The sequence below is a fragment of the Diadema antillarum genome, unplaced genomic scaffold, assembly GCF_040938485.1.
Source record: "Diadema antillarum isolate AM-2024a unplaced genomic scaffold, OU_Dant_1.0 scf00000068, whole genome shotgun sequence".
NCBI lineage: Eukaryota > Metazoa > Echinodermata > Echinoidea > Diadematoida > Diadematidae > Diadema > Diadema antillarum.
The window spans coordinates 2,455,727-2,477,288 of record NW_027270957.1 but is presented as its reverse complement, the minus strand read 5'-3'; the positions used below and the strand labels follow the sequence as shown (position 1 = coordinate 2,477,288).

The window sequence follows — 21,562 nt, the reverse complement described above, 5'->3', positions numbered from 1 at the left end:
CAGGAAAAGTGTGAACTGAGAAAAGAGGCTCTGAAGTACAGTGTCTATTCAAGCGCTTAATCTTTACCAAACCGTGCTGGCCGTGCGATGAATGGGACAAAAAACAGGAAGTAAACCACCAGAGCAACAACAATGAAGGGATTATCAGATTAAATTGAAATTAAGCATGCCTCATTAACGCATACTGTACATAATTAATGCCAACTTTCAAAGCAGTAGCACTATTCTTTCAAAAGTTATTAGAGTTGAAAGAGAAGAGTGTGGACAAGGTTTTTCAGAAATGAAAAAGGGATTCTAAAGACACACACTAATCATACTATTCTACCAAAAATGTTCGAGATAAACTGCTAAAAAACACACTTTCCTGCCCGTTTTATGATACCAAATTTTAGCATAATGTAAAAGAAGACCCGCTCTTTTAGAAAATATGAAAAAGTCAAGTTCGGCTAGGTTGACCCATTTCACTTATTTTCAGTCCTCACGCAAAATCAGTGTGTGCGACTTTATGTTCGTTTTGAGGTGCACGGTCACATATGCATCTACTGACTGGCAGTGGTTATCTAGGGAATTTAGGGTTCATGGGGTCAAAGGTCAGGGGTCTAAGGTCAAGGGCAATACTTCAAAATCTTACTATTTTCCTTATATTTATGCAATGCCAGCAGGATATTTTTTTTTTTAAAACTTGATGTATGCATGTCTAACCCAATAGAGATTCTGTGGGATTTTTTTTGCCAAGAAGGTCAAAGGTCAAAAGGTCAAAGATCAAGTGAAAGTGCTGAACTTACTTTTTTCTCCATATCTCGGAAGTGGCTCAAGTTATCTTGAAACTTAGTACATGCTGAATTTATGTATGTTCTGCCTGACAGTGCTTCTCTTATAAATCAAAGGCCAGATGAAAATGATAACAATTTACTGTTCAATACAGAAATTGCGCTTTTTCTCCATACCTTGAAAATTACTCAGTGCATAAACTTATGAAATGGTCAAAGTCAAGTTAAAGTTCTTAAATCCCCAAATACATGCTCTCCTATTCATCCAATTAAACATTGGTCAAGGAAGGTAAACATTCAATACATTTGTGACAAACATGTCATTTTAATATTTTGCCAATTTTGTGAAAATGTAATCACACATTGTCCACATGTACTATAGACCTATTAGAAGAATCATGCATTATGGCGGAGGCATACCAGTCGCCATAGCGACATTTCTAGTTCTTTATGTCTGAGGAGCAGTCAACAAGGGGCTGTGGGAGGTAGAACAAACATATTTGTAACTGTATAGTGTAATGTGAGTGGTCTCTGTAACTCTCATATGCCATGAGGTGGATAAGATGTCATCCATTCTTTGGGTGCATGAATGAGGTGCTCAGTGTTTTGTTTGTGCAAAGTGTCCACAGCTTTGAAGGAATGCAGCCATTGAAGGGCTGTGGGATTGTCTAGTGCTATCAAGACAATAATACAAAGCAGCAGAGTGGTGACCTTAAATGATGGTGTTGTTTCATTTTAAGTACGGTAATTATTTTAGCAGTACATACATTGTATGTGATATCAAAGCTTGGACAGGAATATGATAAAGAATACACCCATAATGTGATATCAGCTTTTTTCTGAATAAAGAAGGATGAGTAAAGGGTATATAGGCCTTACAGCTTTCATAAGTTTATTTCCAATGCTTTACAGTGATAGGATTTAGATAATTCTGTCTTAATTAATTGATATTCAGCAGTTATAATTACAGCCTACCTGTGAATAATAATACATATCCTGCAAGGTTAAGTCATACATTTATAAGTACTACAAATATTTACTTGTGAATTATTTCTTCCTATTGATCAATGCAAACCTATGAAATTCCTTCTTGTGAAAAAAAATAAACAAAGACATTAATGCGGTGCTCTTAATAGTTTAAGCTTGAGTACAGCATTTGTGAAGGCTGTCCTGTGTCACAGTCCATTGGTAACCCTGGCAAAACTATTGTATGTCATTTAGTGCTTTCCATTTGGACCGTAGGTAACCTCAATTAGTCCATGGGCCAGGCCAGATATTGGTACCATCTGAGGTGGCAATACCTTTTTGGTGTAATTTTGTTTGTCGGGCATAGATATGCTTATCAAGCTATGATAGCATTTCCAAATGAGTAGCTTAGTCATAATAAATGAATTTTAAACCAATTTGGTCTCATTGTTATATCCCTGTACTTCTGAATCGAGACCAACCGCTATACAAAGAAGAGCACTGTCTTCTGTATGTTCACAGGTGTTCTGTTGTAAACGTGGTGCGCTTAGTCTTTATTCAAGGCAGCGAAGGGAATATCCAAAGGGTTATGATGTCCACAGCGCTTAGTCTAATATTCGAGACGGAGAAGTGAATATCCAAAGCTTATAATACAGTGTATATCCCTTTATCTAAAAACAACAACGAAAATTTCTCGTGAATTTTAGCATATTTTTCAATTATTTATCATTTTCCGGTGAAAACGCTACGGTAAAAACGCTAATACCACGCCAATGTCATTTTATTTCCATCCAACAATGAAAGATTATGCAAAAACGATGTACTGGCACACTACAATACATTATAATTAATAATGTTGTAAATGAAGAGATTGATTTTTGTTTAAAACTGATGTATTTGTTGAGAGGGTTGTATAAAAACAGTATAGATAATCCCTTTTATTAGGAACTTTAGATATGATAATGGTATATTGTTCTAGATAAAGACTAAGCACACCGCGTGACAGCTGTGGACATCATAACCCTTTGGATATTCCCTTCCCTGCCTTGCATAAAGACTAAGCGCACCGCGTTTACAACAGAACACCTGTGGACATACAGAAGGCAGTGCTCGTATTTGTATAGCGGTTAGTTTCGATTCAGAAGTACAGGGATATAAAAACGAGACCAAATTGGTTAAAAATTCATTTATTGTGACTAAGCTACTCATTTGGAAATGCTATCATAGCTTGATAAGCGTATCTATGTCCGACAAACAAAATGACACCAAAAAAATTTTGCCACCTCAGGTGGTACCAACAACCCATTTTTCGGGTTTTGGCCCATGGACTAAATGAAAGAACTAGGCAAGCTACAACTGCAGGATAATAAGAGAACATGGCAACATAGAGTAATGGTGGGGCATTTCATATTAAAGGGATTGTATAGTTTTGTTGAGGTGAGATTTCAGCTTTTAGCAAGAAACCACTTTGAGAAAAGTAAAAGAGCGAACAATTCTAAGGGGAATTCAAAGATTATTTAATGAAAATCGATTTTGAAATGGCTGAGATATCCAAAAACAAAGTAAAACAAAGTGATCCTAATGAAAGGTGGGTTCCACCTTTTATTAGGATCACTGAATTTTTGGATATTTGAAAACCAATTTTTATCAAATAAACTTTGAATTCCTCTTAGAATTGTATGATCTTTCATATTTCTTAGAGAGGTTTTAGATAGCATTATCTAAAAAAAATCATCATAAAAAAAACACTTTGAAACCTCCAGCCCCATCTAACCAAAACTATACCATCCCTTTAAACTGTATAGCATATTTTAATTCATTTAGTTTGTCAGGTGTATCATGAGCAAGGATCAATTAGTAACATTCTCTCACTACAATAATTTTGGTAGTTCAACTGTGAGATTGGGTACCTACTATTTTGATGTACACGTGTCTTACAAATCTATTGTCACTGACACCAGAGGCTAATGTTCATTGTGGCATTTTAACGTCACTTGATAGAACACATGTTCTCTTCATCAAGGGCAATTGTCAGTGACGGAAGGTGCTGGTCTTCATTCTTGTTTTTTAGAAAAGGGTTGATGTGGTTGTGGTCCTGCCAAAGTTTTTCATGCCGATATTGATGCACACATTCAGATTAAGAGTTTCTAAAGAGACTTTGCATGCTATATTCATACCCACTCTCCTTTTCTTTTTGTTTTCATAGAAACTCATTTCTCCTGATAGAAGTATTCATGTAAGAACTTTTATCCTAAATACAAGAAGAGTCTATAATGTTTTGATATCCACTTATCCATTCTCTGTATACTGTAAAACACGATATTTTTGTGGCATGAAATTTTTGTGAATTGGAGCCAACAGCCTCTTTTGCGGCATGAAATATTTGCGAGTTTTATCTAACATTCGATGCATATAGTGTAGACAAGAACTTTCGTGTGCATTTTAAATTTGCGAATCTTGGCTCTCGCGAAGTTTACAAAATCAAAATGCACGCCAACGTTCCACGTTTTACAGTAATGTCAACCTCATAAATTGTGAAGGGTGACAACATTGGAGAAATTGATGTACATAGAGATCTTGTTGTCATGCAGGTTGCCCTAGAAAAGAAAGGATAAACTCCCATGTACTGTACAACTTGTACAACCAAACTGCTATTGAAATGTTGTTCTATGGGATTTCATTACCCATGCAGTTCTCACTGTCAGCTAGTTTTCTCATTGACATATAAATGTCAAGATTAATGTCAAGATTAATGTCACATTGCTCTATGTTTATGTCAGAGCATTGACCATTCCACTGAGTAGGCATGTTACTTTGACTTTATGAACAATATTGACTGTAGACCCTTCTGGAAGGACAGATTCAACTTATAGAAATGTCTCACATACACAATGTTTGAGTGGCAGAGCAGCTCCCCATTCTAATATGAAACATTACTTTAACTTAAGTATGATGACTTTCAAAGCTGAGTACCTAAATATGCAAAACATGGCATTACAAAATATTTTTTCACAATCTCCAAGTGTAGGAGTTTTAGCAAGGATTCCACTCTCTGAGGGACTCAAACTATAAAGTACACTTTTGATTGTATACACATGTGTGATTGACAGTCTTTGGTCTTGTCCACTTAGTCACAACAGCTTCTCCCTTGGATTGCTCTAATTTTAAATATATGTCATTGGTTGTCATATCCTTTTAATTCTCAAGGGACATTTTTCTTTGAGACTCTTGTTATCCTGCCTGAGAACCTCATCCCAGGGTATTATTATGTTCCCTTCTGTCATTAGAACTTCCTCATCAGTCGTGGGGTCATATTCCTCCCTGTAGAAAACATGTTTTTGTCAACTGGTGAGTCATAACTAGCTCATTTCTTCTCTTCTTCTTTTTTTTCTGCTTTCAATTGAAACATATAGTCTCTCTATACTGACTCAAAATGATTCAAGTTTGTTTTTCCATTTTGTTTTTTTTTTTTGTAACCATAGTCATTGCTAGTCAAATTTACTGATCTTTATGACAAATCAGATATATATTAAGATTGGAGAAAATTGATTTTTTTTTTATTCATCTTTAAAAATGAATCACTTGCATGTTTAGCATAATTGCAAAATGACAAGATGCTGATGGTCTTTCACAAAGGAATTATCAAATGTTACAGAACCTAAAAAGTGATACATGTAATGTAACAACTAGTCATTGTGTGGCACCTTGCTCCCCTATTGTGGATCATGGTTCAAGACTGAAGTGTCCCTTGAAAAGGTAATGAATTATACCCACAGTAGAAGAAAGTGGGGTGGCTTAAATCATAATGATATACATGTATGATCAGTCCAAGGGCAAAATATGAATGACGTCTGAATTAGTACATGAACGATTCACCACGCAGAACATGAAGGGATTTTTTTTTCTAGAGGAGTTTTGATGTAAGTCTTCATGATTTGAATGCCTTATGCTTCTACCTGATCACAACTTGAGGGACCCCAAGCAAAACGATGTTGCCCTATTAATTAACTTTCCAAATGGCTATTTGGGCCGGTGCTTGTTCTCTTTATGCTTGATGGCTTGGTTGGTATGTGAATATTATTCATTCCAAATGTCATAGAAGAAATTGCTACGTCACTCTTCCCTTTGTCATTTAAGTTGTTGTTGTTGTTTTTTCCAGCAATAGGGCTGCACTATCAAAATAGAATAATAAAGCAGTAAACTCTGTTTGCGACCTGCCATACACCAGCCCAATCATATCATGGTCTGTTTAACCCAGCAAATCTCCTGCTTAACCAACACATGTGTATTTGGGACTATAGATGCAATATGCCAGTTAACAACTTGACATCAAACAATAAATCAATCAATCTTTAAATATTTAAATACAGAGGTGTGACCATATCACCATTGAATATGGTACAGCTGTATCTGCGATGGACCCGCATTGATTCTGACATCAGTATTGATTTCAATGTGTGTAAGCAAAGATGACCAATTGACCAACTCACTAAAAGTTTTGTGCTGGTTGTCTGGTCAGTTTCAGAGTAAACTAGTGAAGTTAAATGTCTGGTCATGCCTATGTCTTAACCTTTATGCACAGTATGTGTATAGGTTGGATGTCATGAAATGTTAACATGAGGTATACAGACAGTATACTGCATCATACACATGGTGTGTAAAACAAGGTGTGTATTAAGTCCTCATCTACTGTAGATGTGTTTTGTGTGTATTCTTCATGTACATTGTACCTTGCAGTTTCTCTTTATTTTGTTTCCTTAACCAGTGTTGGTATTAGAAGGTGTAACATTTCCCTTGTAGGAAAACAGGTCTGTTCCAATAAATCAATTAGAAGGTGCTTTTATAGTAACACAGCTGGCAGGTATTGGAGATGTTTTTAAAACAGTCAGAGCTTCCAAAACTTATTATACCAGAGGTGTTGAGGGAAGTGTGAGAAGAAATGTTATCAGCAAAGTGCTACGTAAGTTTCTTTGCTACTGTATGTCTGATGTCTGCAGTAAATCCCTACACGTCAAGGAAACAATAGAAAAAGGAGTTACAATGACTACAGTGTACCATTAATTTCTCAATAGTATACTGTAAAACGAGGAATGTTCGTGCGCATATTAATTTTGCGAATTTTGCGAGAGCCAAGATTTGAGAAATTAAAATGCACGTGAAAGTTCTTGTCTACACTTAAACGCATTGATTGTTAGAGGCAACTCACGAAAATTTCATGCCGCGAAAATATTGTGTTTTACAGTAGGTTGGTGATGTGCTTTCCACTCACTGATGTTTAGATCATTAGATTAGTCATCTTCCCATGAATTATAAATGCACTCATTCATCATTAAAGGGTGGCAGTTATGAGGTTTTTTACTGTACTGATAATTACATGTAAGAAGAGTACACTTTGTAAACGATAAAACTGTATCATTAGTTTTATGCAAGGAAATCCACCAATGTCTCCGTACGCAATTTTTGAAAAATAACTCCTGCAGGTGATTGTGCAAGAGCCTGCAAAACAAGCGACATACATGTAGTAGGTGAGGCACAAATTTTGGGTTGAAGGTAGCGCCTTAGAAAACCAATTTAAAGAGAACCCGTCTGGCATCATTTCATATTTGCTTGCAATATATCGAAAGAGTTTACAAAGAAACTTACCTGGCTGACGCGATTTGCCGGGATGATGAATGTTTTATAAATCCATACCTGTTCATATTGGATAGCTGCAGCTATGTAGAGCAGCTCGCAGTTATGGAGTGGTGAACAGCAGCAAACTTAACCCTCATCAATCTGTTTTTCCGCTTTATTTATTTATTTTTTTTTTAACTTGAAATTCCTAGGGTATAAAAGCCCTTCACTGGGATTAAATAAGATTGTTCCCTCATGGATCTACCCCTCGTGGCTTTATTTCATCCAATTAACCCCAGGTTAGGTGTAAAGAAGGGGAGGTGAATTTGATAAGAAAGGAGATGGAACATTAATATTTCGTAAAGCTTGCCTGTCTGCTTGTAAGGGGCAGATGGTGCTTGGGAGCATTTTATGCACAACGATTAATTTCCATCTTGGGATAAACCAGACAGCACCTTGTTTCCCTCCAGACAAGAAGCAGTAAACACTCCAGTGTAAAAAGGAACTTTGTCCTCTGATTTTCCGTAGCCTTGGCAGTAGCTAGCTAAAGCCTCTCTTACATTCCATCGTGCGTGTTTAGAGATCGTGCGGACTCGGAGTTCCTGTCAGGTGTGGAGTTGTCGCAGGGTGAAAATTAAATCGGAGGGGAAGTATGTAGTAAGTACTTAATGAGTGGGTGTGTCTTGCTCAAAAAGTGAGGCCCGTAAGTATGTACGTCTTTTTGGAAGTATGAAGAAGTAAGGAGCACGTAAGATCTCTACTTCTGTCGCACACAATGAGTGGGATAATTGTACGTGAATTGCAAGTGAAGCGTACGTTTTCAGAAATCGTACTTACGAAGTAAGAGAAATGTAAGACAAACTTAAGGAGCACGGAAGTGTTAAGCAAGACAATCGTGTGTCAAATTGGAAGAGCGCACGGATAATCACAATAATATAATAGGGTGCACTGAATCTCTTCATCATTCATGTGGACTCACTGCAGAAAATGTCAACGCCGAACTGAAAGCAGGCTGTCCGTATCACCTTTTATATAGAAGCACAATGCACCTGAGCATGACTCAACATAGTACTTCTGACGCACTTTTTATCGTGCTGATCAAGTTCGTCGTCTGAGTGTGACGTACTTCATTAGTACAGTAGTAGTACTCACCATGCATTTTGGAAGTAGGTAATACGCACGTACATTGAAAGTAAGTGGAAAGTAAGAGCCTCTCACGTGGTAAGTACGCCTTCGTGGGAAAATACCCCCCCAAAATTGTTGCATGTTTTGCCTGCGTTACACGCACACCTGTCGAATTTACTCAGTACTTTTGTCTTGCGTACTCCAAGAGTGCCCCATGCGTGCTAATTGTCGCAGCCAGGTCGTAGCAAAAAACTGGGCGGCCAGTTTTCAGGCTGCGTGCTATGTGTCGTGTTTTGCGACCACCAAAAAAAGTACTTTCCACTTGCGTGCATCTCACTACTTGGCCCATTTTTGGCACGCAAACCACCCGTAGGAGCACGCACGACCGGATGTAAGAGAGCCTTTACCAACTTTGTTTTTATGCCTCCGCCACGAAGTGGTGCCGAAGGCATTATGTTTTCGGGTTGTCCGTCCGTCCTTCCGTGCGTCCTTCCTTCCGTCCGTAATGAATTTTGTGGACAGGGTAACTATCAAAACCTTTTGAGGTATCCTAATGAAACTTGGCATGTATGTGTATTAGGGGATGATGTTGTGCCTATCAACTTTTGGGTGCACATGCTCAAGGTCAAAGGTCAAGGTCAAATACATAAAATTTCACTAATTCCACCATATCTAGATGCAATGCCGAAAGATATTTTCTTGAAACTTAGTGTATACATGTATTACCCAGTCAAGATTCTCTGGTGAAAGTTTGGGTCATGAGGTCAAAGGTCAAAGGTCAAAAGGTCCAGTAAAAATATGAAAACTGCACCTTTTTTCTCTGTACCTTGGAAATTGTTCAAGGTATCTTCAGGGAACATAGTATATATATACATGTACTAATTAAATTGGCAGTGATTATCTAGAGAATTTAGGGTTCATGGGGTCAAAGGTCAGGGGTCAAAGGTCAATAGTAGCACTTAAAATTTTACTATTTCCCTCATGTTTATGCAATGCCAGCAGGATTTTTTATTTTTACACTTGGTGTATGCGTGTATAACCTAATAGAGATTCTCTGGAAAGTTTTTTTCCTTTTGTTTTTCCCTCAAAGGTCAAAAGGTCAAATCCAGTGAAAGTGCTAAACTAAGTTTTTCCTCCCTATCTCGGAAGTGGCTCAAGTTATCTTGAAACGTACTACATATTTATGCATGTTCTGCCCGACAGTGATTATCTTATGAATTTTAGGGTCAAAGGCCAGATGAAAATGGTAACAATGTACTATTCAATACAGAAATTGCACTTATTCTCCATACCTTGACAATTACTCAATGCATACAACTGTAAATGTATGAATGGGTCAAAGTGAAGTTAAAGTCCTTAAATCCCAAATACATGCTCTCCTATTCATCCAATTAAACCTAGGTCAATTAAGGTGAACATTCAACACATTTGTGACAAACTTGTCATTTTAATATTTTGCCAATTTTGTGACAATGTAATCACACATTGTCCACTTGTACTATCTAGACCTATTAGGAGAATCATGCATTATGGCGGAGGCGTACCAGTCGCCATAGCGACATTTCTAGTTAGTAGTAAGAAGACTGATAATCACTGAAATACGAGTAATGTTTTAGACCTATTTGTTTCCTTTGTTCCATCATCTACTGTACCTTCCAGCTTTATTTGCTGTTCTTCTTTTTCCTCCAGTCTCCCAGCTCCATGTACTGTTGTATAATAACCCTCTGCCTTCCATCCATAATGCCAAAAGTTATTTTGTGACAAGAAGATAAACAACAAATTTGCATTCAAACCACAATGTGTCTAGCAGTGAGCTTATATGCAAAGTACTATTTTATATTCAATTGCATGATGAATGCCTTTCAGCTCTGTTTGGAGAAGTGGTCTTTATTTTCGAGTGAGTATTGACCTTGTGGCTGTGTTTTGAATGGCATCTTGAATGTTTACCTGACACATATCATGCAATACCCTAACAGTGCTTTTAGAAATGGAGGCAAGTCGTATTAGTATGAGGAGGAACAGATGTGCAGAGCGCAGTGTAATCTAGTCTTGTTTAAATAGATGAGCTTCTCAATGCTTAGGAAAGGAGACAGTAATCACTAAATCTCAGCAAATTAGAGGTGTCACCCTGGTAGTCATTGCTTATGATAGAAGCTGTCACTTCTCTCCTTGGCCTGACCTGTTTGGAATTTTGTGTGGGCAGCTGATATGTGCCTGCCTGAAAGCTCCATCAGCTTCCCTGATCAAGCTTGTTAGGTTTGCTGGGCCAAGTCAGTGGATTTGTGTAATGGACTGAGCCAATTTGAAAGTTAGTTGCACTGTGCTACACATTGAATCAGCTCTTTTTATTTCAATGAAGGCTGTCTTTGAGATTTATTTGTGATGCCCTGGTAGATTTTACTTGATTGCATTCTTGTTCATGGTTATGTCAAGCTTAACTCAATGAAAGAAAGGACATGTACAATGATAGAAAGGACATGTACAATGATAGAACAACTCGAGCTGAGGATCAACCATGTACTGTATTCAGTACAATTAATTAGCATTTGTTGGATACTGTCGATTTATTCCAGATATTGTAAGCTGTAAAAGTTAGGGAATGAAACTTTCAAAAACAAAACTATGACCAAAAAGCTACTTCATACTTTGCAGACACATATTTCAAATTTATTTGTAAGTATAGCAGCAATATAAGGTGTTTAATATCTCTCTGTGAAAATCTATGAAGCTTCAAGCAGTGTTTACAATACCTACAGTGTTATGAATGCATATTGGTAAATATATGATGTATAGTTGTTTAAATGTGTTATGTATATAGATTGACTAGATTAGTGGAGAAGTTTTTATTTGTAAAGTGTTAATATCTCCTTATGCATAGGAAAATTAAGAACTCACCCAAGCCAGAATGTTTTTTAAAAAGTGCTTATATATTTGGCTAAGTTATATATTCTATATCATAGTATTTTATTTGTAGCCAAGTGTTTTGTAGTAGCTATTTTTTAAGTATAATATTAGTATAATATACATAATAGATAGTGAGTGAGGGTGTGTGAAAGTATTTGGGATTAATGAATAAGTAGCCATAAATTGGAGATAATTATAGAACATTCAATTAAGGGTGAAAAGTTTATATAAATGATAGAAATGTAGAAATAGGCAGAGTACCTAATACTTTTGCTTTGAGAGTTTTACCTCCTTTTTGACCTTAAAATGACTAGTTTTAGTCAGTCCTGTATTATCTGCTGATTTGCTATATTTTCTAGAAATAAAGCATAAGAAATATAATACTTACACTCACAGAGAATTCATTTGCCTATAGTACTAAATTGATTCCATTTTCATATTGAGAGACATTGCTAAATCGAAACAATGATAGGCTGAATTCCTAGCTGAATATTATTTGGATTACTGGACACAATAGTCACAATGTCTGAATTTTATACATATCGCTATATATAGATTTATTTTTTAAATCATAGTAATTTGTACCTATTGATTTATATCGGAGGAATCATTTATCGATGCAGCAAAGATTATTCGTTTACTCATTGAACATCATTTTTTAGATATTTCCAGGGGATTGCATGGAATTTGTAATTTTCAAGTTCGATTGTAATTCATATAAGTGATCATAAATTATTTGTATTGATTATGCAATCTATACCTGAAATAACATTATTAGTAAACCACCTCAACATAAATATCTTTTTTTTTTTTGTACGATCCTTCTTAGAATAATTTTAGTCATAACAACAGTAATTCCCAAAGGTTTGCAAGCCTATGAATACATCTAGGGCCATGTTGAGACATGAATATTCAAGTGAACTGTACACTATGTAGGCCTACATGGCAGTAGTGGTTCATGTAGCTGCCAGACCAACCACATGTAAAAACACTGAGCAGCAGGTCTGATGGATTAGATTCTGCTGTTGTCACAAGTCCCTTGTGTAGACACAGTGCTCAGGGAATCTGGTCATAAAAACTCTCATTCTTCACTAGTTTAATAGCCATTAGCCATTTTAAATCACCCATTGGGCTTAAGTGTACATTGATCATTAGACTCACCTTTCACTGGTCAGATGTCAGTGGTGATATTCTCCTAGAGTTGGGGCATATGTGCTGTTGGGTAGAATGGATTTTTGTGAGCATTTTTTTGTTTGTTTACATTTTCTTGTGCATGGCTGCTCATCTGTTGATGCTAGAAAAATATACGACATAATGTTGAGTGCATTTTGGTGCATTCATGTAATCTTTCTAAATATACATGGTGTGCCGTCTGTGCACCAAATCATGCTAGAGGGGTACCTAGGGTGTAACTCTCCATTAGCTGTGATGCGCATGGTGTGCTGTAATATGAGCTGCCTCCAGTACTGGTAATGTTTTAAAGCACCCTGTCAACTAAAAGCTGAAAGTCATACATAAAGGTGTGATTTAGGCAACTTTTCTATCTTGTAAGAGAAAATGTAGTGATATGTCTGATTTGTTAAACCCAAATGAGACTAAAGGCATGAGGTGTGTGCAGCTACAGATACCCAAATTGGGGGTGGGGGGGGGGGGGGGTGGCACTGGATGCTCCATATTGAATGTACGTCACTGTGAGAGTCATAGCTTCTCATGCACCACATTCTAGATGGGGTAAAGACAAATAGTAACTTTACTTTGCTTGCCATGTCCAAATCCAGCAGTGTTCAATTGTAAAGATGCTTTTCTGGCATGGAGTGTATGAAATTACAGTGTAAGAAGGAATCTTGGAATAATGGATAAACTACAAAGTGCAATTTGATTTGTTTTGAATTCAAAGTATGTGTGTATAAATGTCATTGTCGAGGAGTTGAAAATATTTGAAAATGACCAAGGAAAGAATGAAGAATATTTTAACACTATAACCAGGCAGAAATGATAGTTATGGTTGTGTATGAAAAGACAGAGAGAAATAGGTGAGAAGAGTTGGAAGGGATAAATTGGTTTCTACCAGTACAGAGTAAGGGATGATTGTAGCTCACTATGCATTAATCACATTGTGACTTCACTGGCATTTCACCTCTTGATGCTATCTTTTCACCCTGTTTGTGGAGGTTCTTAAAATACCAGACCTTTGATGGATAAGTACCACAGTTTGATCATCAAATATTCTCTGCCAGGATCAGTATACAAGGCTGATTTATGCTGTGTTTACTTGCTTGAGAATAGAGGCTACAAATCTTCTTTATTGTACAGGCCTGTAATGTACTCAAGCCACACTCCTCTCTTCTCATCTTTTCATCCTGGCAGTCCACCTGAAGTATATAGATAGGATGAGTAGGAGCAATGTGATTTTCTTGTACTTCATGAAGTTTTTATTCCGTTGCAAGGCTCAGATGTCACAATAAACAGACATTTGTCGCACGCACTCAACAATTACATGGCATACCGTGTACTTTTGTCACTCATTTTTGTAGACAACTTTAACCAATCGGTTTCTCGTACATACGTACATGGCTGACTGTGACTGCAACTACTCATTCACTAGAAAATAGTTGCTGTTTCTAGATTTAAGAATCTATGTGGACCACATCTGTTGATGTTGGAGGTGTTGTATAAATCAAATAGTGTATGGTCTTGTGCAATGGAACAAGATTTTGCACTCGGTGAAAGATGAGGTGCGCTATTCAACTCGGCTCTGCCTTGTTGAATAGAGTGCCTTATCTTTCACCTTGTGCGAAATCTTGTACCATCGCACTCGTGACCATTCACTGTCTGTATATACTATCAAACTTGTATGGAGTGCCAGCTACATTTACAGTGTAGACTCTGTCACAAGTCTGTCTGATCACAATGTGTAGTGTAAGTGGCACCAAAGATAAAATGAGTAGGAGGGTACACCCTCCTACATGTGTACAATAGGTCACACTGTACACACTGTTTGCACAAGAAGAATCATTTGACTGAGTTATCTGTCATTCCTCATTGTACTCTATTCTCTTTCATTGTAATTACTTGTAGTTACTTCTGTGTCAGTGTAAGCTGAGTACTTCAGTCATATTTCTGCCCATGTTTAAGTAAATTTTCAGATCAAAATTGAAAAGCATTTGTCCATTGCATCTTGTAAGCTTCCTGTATGATATTGTGTATGAAGTCAGAGCCTAATCTATAGTGTGAATAGATTCAACCATTGCAAGAGTTGACTCTACTTCATCAATCATGCTTCTAACTACCTTACCCCCTGATGTTTTCAATAGATTAACAACACAAATCATGACACTGTAGTCCACTAAACCAGGACTGTCAAGATACATTTATATTTACACTTTACAAAACTTCACACCTCTCATTTTTTTTCTTCAAGAAGATATTGCCCAACTGTAGTGCAGTGCACCTTCATTGACATGTGGATTGAGTGAATGCAGCAATATTAGTAGAATACATCAGTGAGAGTTTGAGGAAAATTGGACAATCTGTTCAAAAGTTATGAATTTTTGAAGTTTCTCCTCAGTCGCTGTTGGGTTAGAAGACTCCTACAGCTTGTGATGTTACATGCATAGAATGGTATAAAGAAAATATAATGAAAATTCAACATATTTTCACTTTTCTCGCATTATAGAAGAATGTTTGACTTGCCTCTTTCAGAAGGCAAGGGGAATAATATTACCCTTAACATATGTCAGAGACAAGTTGAGGAAATGTGCACTTTTAAAAAAAAAATAGAATTTTGTGAAATTCTCCTTATATTTTCCTTATATCGTTACTATGCATGTGACATCATACACTGTCGTAATCTTCTCATCTAGCAGTGACTGCGCAGATACTTTAAAAATTCATAACTTTGAACGGATTGTCCGATTTTCCTCAAACTTTCACTGATGTGTTCTACTAATATTGCTGCATTCACTCAATCTGCATGTCTATGAGGTTGGACTTGTCCTTTAATCATCCACTATCTGTGTATCCAGTTCGACAAACCAACGTCTGTCGGGTAATGTTACTTCAGGAACCAGGCAAGAAGTTGTGGTAGAAGGACGAAAAAGGGTTTTGGGAAGGGTAGCAGGAGTGGAAGTGGAGACATTTCCCCACTTAGCACTTGCATAAATCACAAATTACCTGTAATTAGTGATTGTTAACTTCAGCCAAGTGTTGTATATCTTCAATATTTTTTTTTCTTTCTAAATTTTACACTGTTCCCTACATGTATATCATGTTTACCCTCTCTTAATTTCAGTGGGCTTTTTTTTTTCACAAATCCAATGTGTATTACACATATATATGCATGATGAATATCTGATGAAATAAATTTGTGCAAAATTGATAAATATTCTTTGTTTGTTTCCCTCTTTGTATATCTCTTTCTTTTTCACATTTTCTACCCCTCTCTCTCTCCCTCCTTTTCCCCTCCATCCTGATCTGTCTTTTCCCATTCCCCCTTTTTTTCTTTCTGTAAATCATGGTGTGCAGGACCAGACCTTTTCCAGTGTACAGAAAGCTGTCAATGACATTGCAGCAAAGGCCAGACGACTAGCCTACGACCCTACGTACATGTCACCTTTTGCCATGCATGCCAGAGAAAATGGCATGGAGTTCACAGGTACTGTATGACTAATGAGCAAGATAAGTACAGAGCAAATTGCACATGCTTGAACACACATGTCTTGATTGCAGAGGAAGAAGCCATTTCCTATGTGTTGGGATGTACCATCATAGTCATCAATTCATTAAAGGGAATTCCCCCAGCTTTCAGAGGTCTTGTTTATTTATGTATGATACATGTCTGCCTCTTGATATGAAAACTAGCAATGCTTGTATAAAATGTTGGTTTGCTTATCCAATTTGTACACATATTTCCAGTCAAGACAATTTGAGGAAGTCTTGGAAGCTGGTATGACATTGTGCTTATACAATTTTCATGGTGATACATTTTAATGGTATTCAAAAGTAGCCAGAACTCTTCTTGAACAGGTGTACATTTAAAGCACAATATGTGGACTGGCAATTTGAGTGAACTGTATAATTGGTGTATTTCAAAATGAATGACATCGTTTGGACACAAGTGGATCAGTTTTGTATAATAGCTACAGGAGTAATCACTGATGAGAAATAGTTTGATTTTGCTTTTAATTTGTTTAGCCAAGGGAAGTGCAAAATGCCTCTTCCCCTCTTTACAGCTGGGTTGTTGTTTTTTCTTCCTTTTTCTTTCATATTCACTGAGTAAAAGTATTACATAACAGCAGTGAACAAAGACAAATATGTATGTTCTTTTTTTTAATCAATCTAAAGATCTTTTTTTTTAATCCTTATTGAATCCCTTTGCAAAGCCATCAATAAGTAGCTGCATAATGAAATGTGACAATATTCTGTTCTGCTGATCAGGTGTCCTATCTATGTGACATAGTACACTATGAGTAATGGGGTCATCATGTTGAAGGATAGTCCACCTGTCCATTCATCCATCCAGCTGTCTTTCCATTTGATTTCCATCCACACATGACAGTTTATGCACATTCCCTCATTAATACAATATACTTAAAGGGTACCAAAGAGAAGGATATCAACCTTAGTGCATGAGTGACAGATCACAGTGTTTAGCAACAAGAATACAGAAAATTTAAGAAAATATCAGAATCAAAGTAAATATCAAAATCTCAAAGATTTTTATTCAAACACAAGTTTAGGAACTACTTAATCCAAACTGTGTGCAATATAGCACTGTAGAGTAATCCACAAACAAAGTTTAATACAAAACCTCTTAGAGTATTGAATTAAAGGGTAAGGTTAAATTCTAATAGTCTAGAAGTCAGCCATATTTATAATCATGGGTTCAAGAAAAATGTGACATACTTCATCACCTTGAATGTTGTGTTACCAAGTAATTCCTTGTAAAGACTTTTATAGGGTACCACTGGACCATGACTTTGTTTTTCTGTTAATTCTTTATGTGCCATTAATTATTTCTTTTTTTTTTCTTCAAAAAAATCAAAGCCATGTTGCAGATACATAATTGGCATGTGTTTGAAAAAAACAAACAAATGAATGGATTATAATCTTCCTTAACCTGGCAGTCCTCTTTAAGATCTTGCGGAAAGGATTCTTGATGAATCTTAAGCTAATTGTTATGTAAATGATGTAAAAGGCAATTGCTACCATGTATTTAGTCAAACCACATACTGAGCAGGCATGGCGATACCGTGCAATTAACTCGCTAATTTAAGAATATGACCTCAAAGCCTCATTTGCATAAAGTAAACAGCTTGTGTACGCAAAACCGCTGGGGAAGTGTTGCAGGACAATTGCAATATCTCACCTCAGAAGCCATCAAATGATTGAATTTATACAGCAAATTGAAGAAGAAACTATTCTCTAACTCGTAATGTTGGTTATTTTGGGTTTTATTGAGGATAAACCTGTGAAAATAACGTCGAAACTTAGCTTCCAAAACAGATAATTTGGTCTCAAAACAAGTGTTAGTTTCTCACATTTTCCTTCATTTCCCAAAAATGAAACTACGGTATATGACTTATGGTAGTATATCCATACTGTGTAGACAGTGTTCCAAATATCTTTTCTTTATCATTTGGCGCACGGTTATTATGTCTGGAAAAAAATCGAGATCACTGTCACTCGTGACCCACATAAAATCCATAGCGTACGCAGTCCGATGTATCGGTTTTCGTGCTGCATGAAACAGTTGAAGCACATTGCGGGGTTCCTCTCTTGCCCACTCACCACCCTGTGGACCGAAAACCGAATCCTGTCGCATTGCGCTGAACCTGACACCGCTGATTGGCTAAGTGTGCACTGACCAGTAGAGAACGCATGCGAAGGAAAATGATCTAGTTGTGCATGTCCTGCATTTTCTCTTAAATTCGGTTGTCTTTTTGCTCTTATTTTTACCTAACTACTAATTGCGCAAACACAAAACTTCACAGGTAGTGAGTCTGGTGTATACAGACTAGTAATATGTTAATCAAATGCATATTCATGCAGGCGCAGACTTATGTCTGGGAAAAATCGTAACCCTTTCCCACAGTCGACTCAAACAGAAAAATACACATATCTCGAAAGATACACCAGCATTTTCGCCCAAAAATCATATGACGGATGATATATCCATATTAGATATATGTGTGAAGTTTCAAGGGATTTGGTGGTAAAATAAGGGAGATACGAGGAGGTGAACTTTCGAGATTTTTTGTCCTTCCCTCTGCACAGTGCGTTGATGACCGTTACGAATTCAAAAGCTTTGGCCTCTTATCAGTGAGGTAATTGCACTGTGTCACCGGGCCTGTGAGTACGTGGATCAGTCTGACAAGGGAATGACCAGTATGGGGTGGAGATTAGGTTTAAAAAACAAACTTAGGTTCAAGGATAGGTCAAATTAATTTTCACAATTTATGCAAAGAACTGAAAAATCATCTGATATAATGCCATCAGACTCCATGCATGATTACGGTATGGCAGGGCACTGAAATGGGTTAAATGAATTATTCATTCCTTGAATGTTAAGAGCACATGTGGCATGTAGTCAAGAAGTATGTGTTTGACATTACTTCATGAGAACTCTTCATTTGATCCTATTGTTGATGAATTATTTTCTTTTTTTTTCTAAATGTGGGTTATATAAGGCATGATATGCAAATTTAGATTACCAACATTTTAATAAGAGATGCAGTGCCATTTGTGCTCAGTCAAAATGGATTTCCTGATTTCTTCCTGTCAATGCTGAGTACATTTCAGAGCACAAGGGATTACCTGTTACGTTACGCAACAATTGTATTACATGTACCTCATATACAGTAAGACATAGGTACAGTGTAGGGCTCATTCTCTGGCAATCATGTCATCCTTCTTATTCCTATGTTTGTCTCACAGGTGGGAAGCCAGATGACATCACTGTCCTCATGTCAACAGTAGGCTACGACAGCGATGATGACACATAGCACTGACTGACCCGTCCCCTTCTCACGCAGGACGGCTACTCCAACCTTTCTTGTAGTGATAGAGACTGTTCAGAACTTATATAGAGAATCCATGAGATCTACTTACCCATGTATCCCAGATTTAAATCAATATGACAGCAACCTTGAAACCATGGCTGGATGTATAGGATCAAAGTCGTGTCAGAAACCCAGTGGTGTGCTACCAGTAATGTTATTGGCCAACTTCGTAGTGCTGACCAAACACTCTTGAGACGTTGAATCCCAAGCACACTTGTCCATAATGAGGAACTGTTGAATCAAGTCTCATCCCAGCCCACCTTTCCTCATTCAGGAGCACCACTATTGCCTCCATATGGTTCAACAAAGGCAGGAAAAATTGAAATTTTTATATTTGTGCTTGTTTCATTTTAAAGGTGCATGCATGGAATGGGACAGCAGTGCATACCACATACACATACTTGAAGAGTGAAACATATATGCATTTTTCATTGCTGTGAACATAGTCCTGGTTCATCAGACAAAGAGGATACTGTTTGAATGGAACAAAATGGTCAAAGTTCAAGATTGATTTGAGATGTCATAATGAGCCATGCTGCACCATCAAACAGTAAGCTCATCAATTACATTTGTATGTTTGGTTTCTCATCTAAATGCTACCATGGATCGGGTGTGAATTATGGTTGCATCTTCAGCAAGTGCAAACAGTCTCTCATATAGAGCTGGCGAAGTTGTTACAATCATGGTTTTTTGTTTTTTTGTTGTTTTTTTTTTGTGTGGAAGCCAAATGTTGAAAAATATATACACATAAGACAAAGTCAGCGATATTTCCAGTAAAGCTTCAGTTGACAGAAATGCTCTTGAAGTAAATACAGCACAGTCATATATACTTGAATATTCATGCACTTGAGAATTAACCACATGCACTGCTTTTGCTGTTCATGAAAAAACAAAGTTTTCATGCCATAGACACAGGACTCTTTCTTAAGCAGTAGAATGCTAATGACTTGTGTGGAAGGAACACACCAAACCCTGCTTAGTATATGAGTGACTATTCTTAATCAAGAGACCATGCCAATGTACGTAATGAGAAATCTAGAGTTGAGTTTTTGTGGTCATAAAGGCCTTAGGGTGCTGTATTGAGAGATTCTTGACCCAGGAATGTTTTGTCTCCCTCTATCCTCTGCTTGTCACTCAGCATTTACAGATGCTATCCACCTACCTTTACCTTTAGCTTTTGCACAAGGTGTTTTTCCATTATAATCATGTTTGTATTACAAAGGCAATGCCTAGTGTTATAATGGTTGATGCAAGTGCTAGTGTAATACTAGACTTCCACAAGGTTTTTGTTCATCTCCATTTAAAACAATAAGCTAGGAAACTGTTGATGACTTTGACATCACCAGCAGAGAAGAACAAGACCCATATTTTGGTCAAGTTTAATGTATAATGATGCATATTGGTAGTCTCCACTCGTATGATAAATGTATAATGTGCATAGCCAACATTAGTGCAGTATTCAAGCTCCTGACAAACATTAGACTCGGCAGCATGAAACTGTGCCAGGGTGTGAAATCAAGAACTGTGCAGTTTTGAGGAGTTCTGAAAGTTGTGACATTTTGTACTACTTCTTTATCACATGAAGCAAATATATTCACTCTTCTTTTTAGCATACATTGTAGATCAGTACACGTTACCGATAGTCCCTTGGAACAACTGATAACTTCATTACGTTTTGAATATGTCATGTAAAGATATGCACTCCGTTGAGAGTGAAGAACATAGGTGTGAGAGAGTACGATGAATTATCTCGTGATCCTACAAATTGAAGAGCTGTGATGTATCTGTCAGATCATACTCTTTTGTAATTGTATCTAAGGTTGTTGGATAGTTGTACAATGATTGTATCCGCCAACTACTCTAATGCTCAGTCAATGCTGAATAATAGCCTCATGTCAGTCAGGGGTCTGTAAAGAGGTCTCTTGGGTTCACCCCCCCCCCCCCCCCCCTTGCCACAGGACACTGTGTAAGCCTCAAATTAACAGTGCTAAGAGGTGTCGAAATTGTTCTGTAAGTGATGGAAAATTGCAAAATTTTTAAGACATTCAACATGAAAAGCAAATGAAGTTTAGGAAAACACACTTATTGTGTGTGTCACCTTGCTGGATATCAAGGATGTTCAGA

The 21,562-nt window shown here is 37.1% G+C and overlaps 1 protein-coding gene across 1 annotated transcript in view; it reads left to right on the top strand.

Annotated features, from left to right (window-relative positions):
* The window catches only part of LOC139716669 (protein phosphatase PTC7 homolog), a 50,034-nt gene extending 28,684 nt beyond the window's left edge, over positions 1 to 21,350 (top strand). Inside the window, exons 5-6 of the mRNA XM_071628198.1 lie at positions 15,903 to 16,032; positions 19,314 to 21,350. Coding sequence (XP_071484299.1) covers positions 15,903 to 16,032; positions 19,314 to 19,381 — 198 coding nt within the window. The 3' untranslated portion in view covers positions 19,382 to 21,350. The remainder of the gene's footprint in view (positions 1 to 15,902; positions 16,033 to 19,313) is intronic.
* The last annotated feature ends 212 nt before the right edge of the window (positions 21,351 to 21,562 follow it).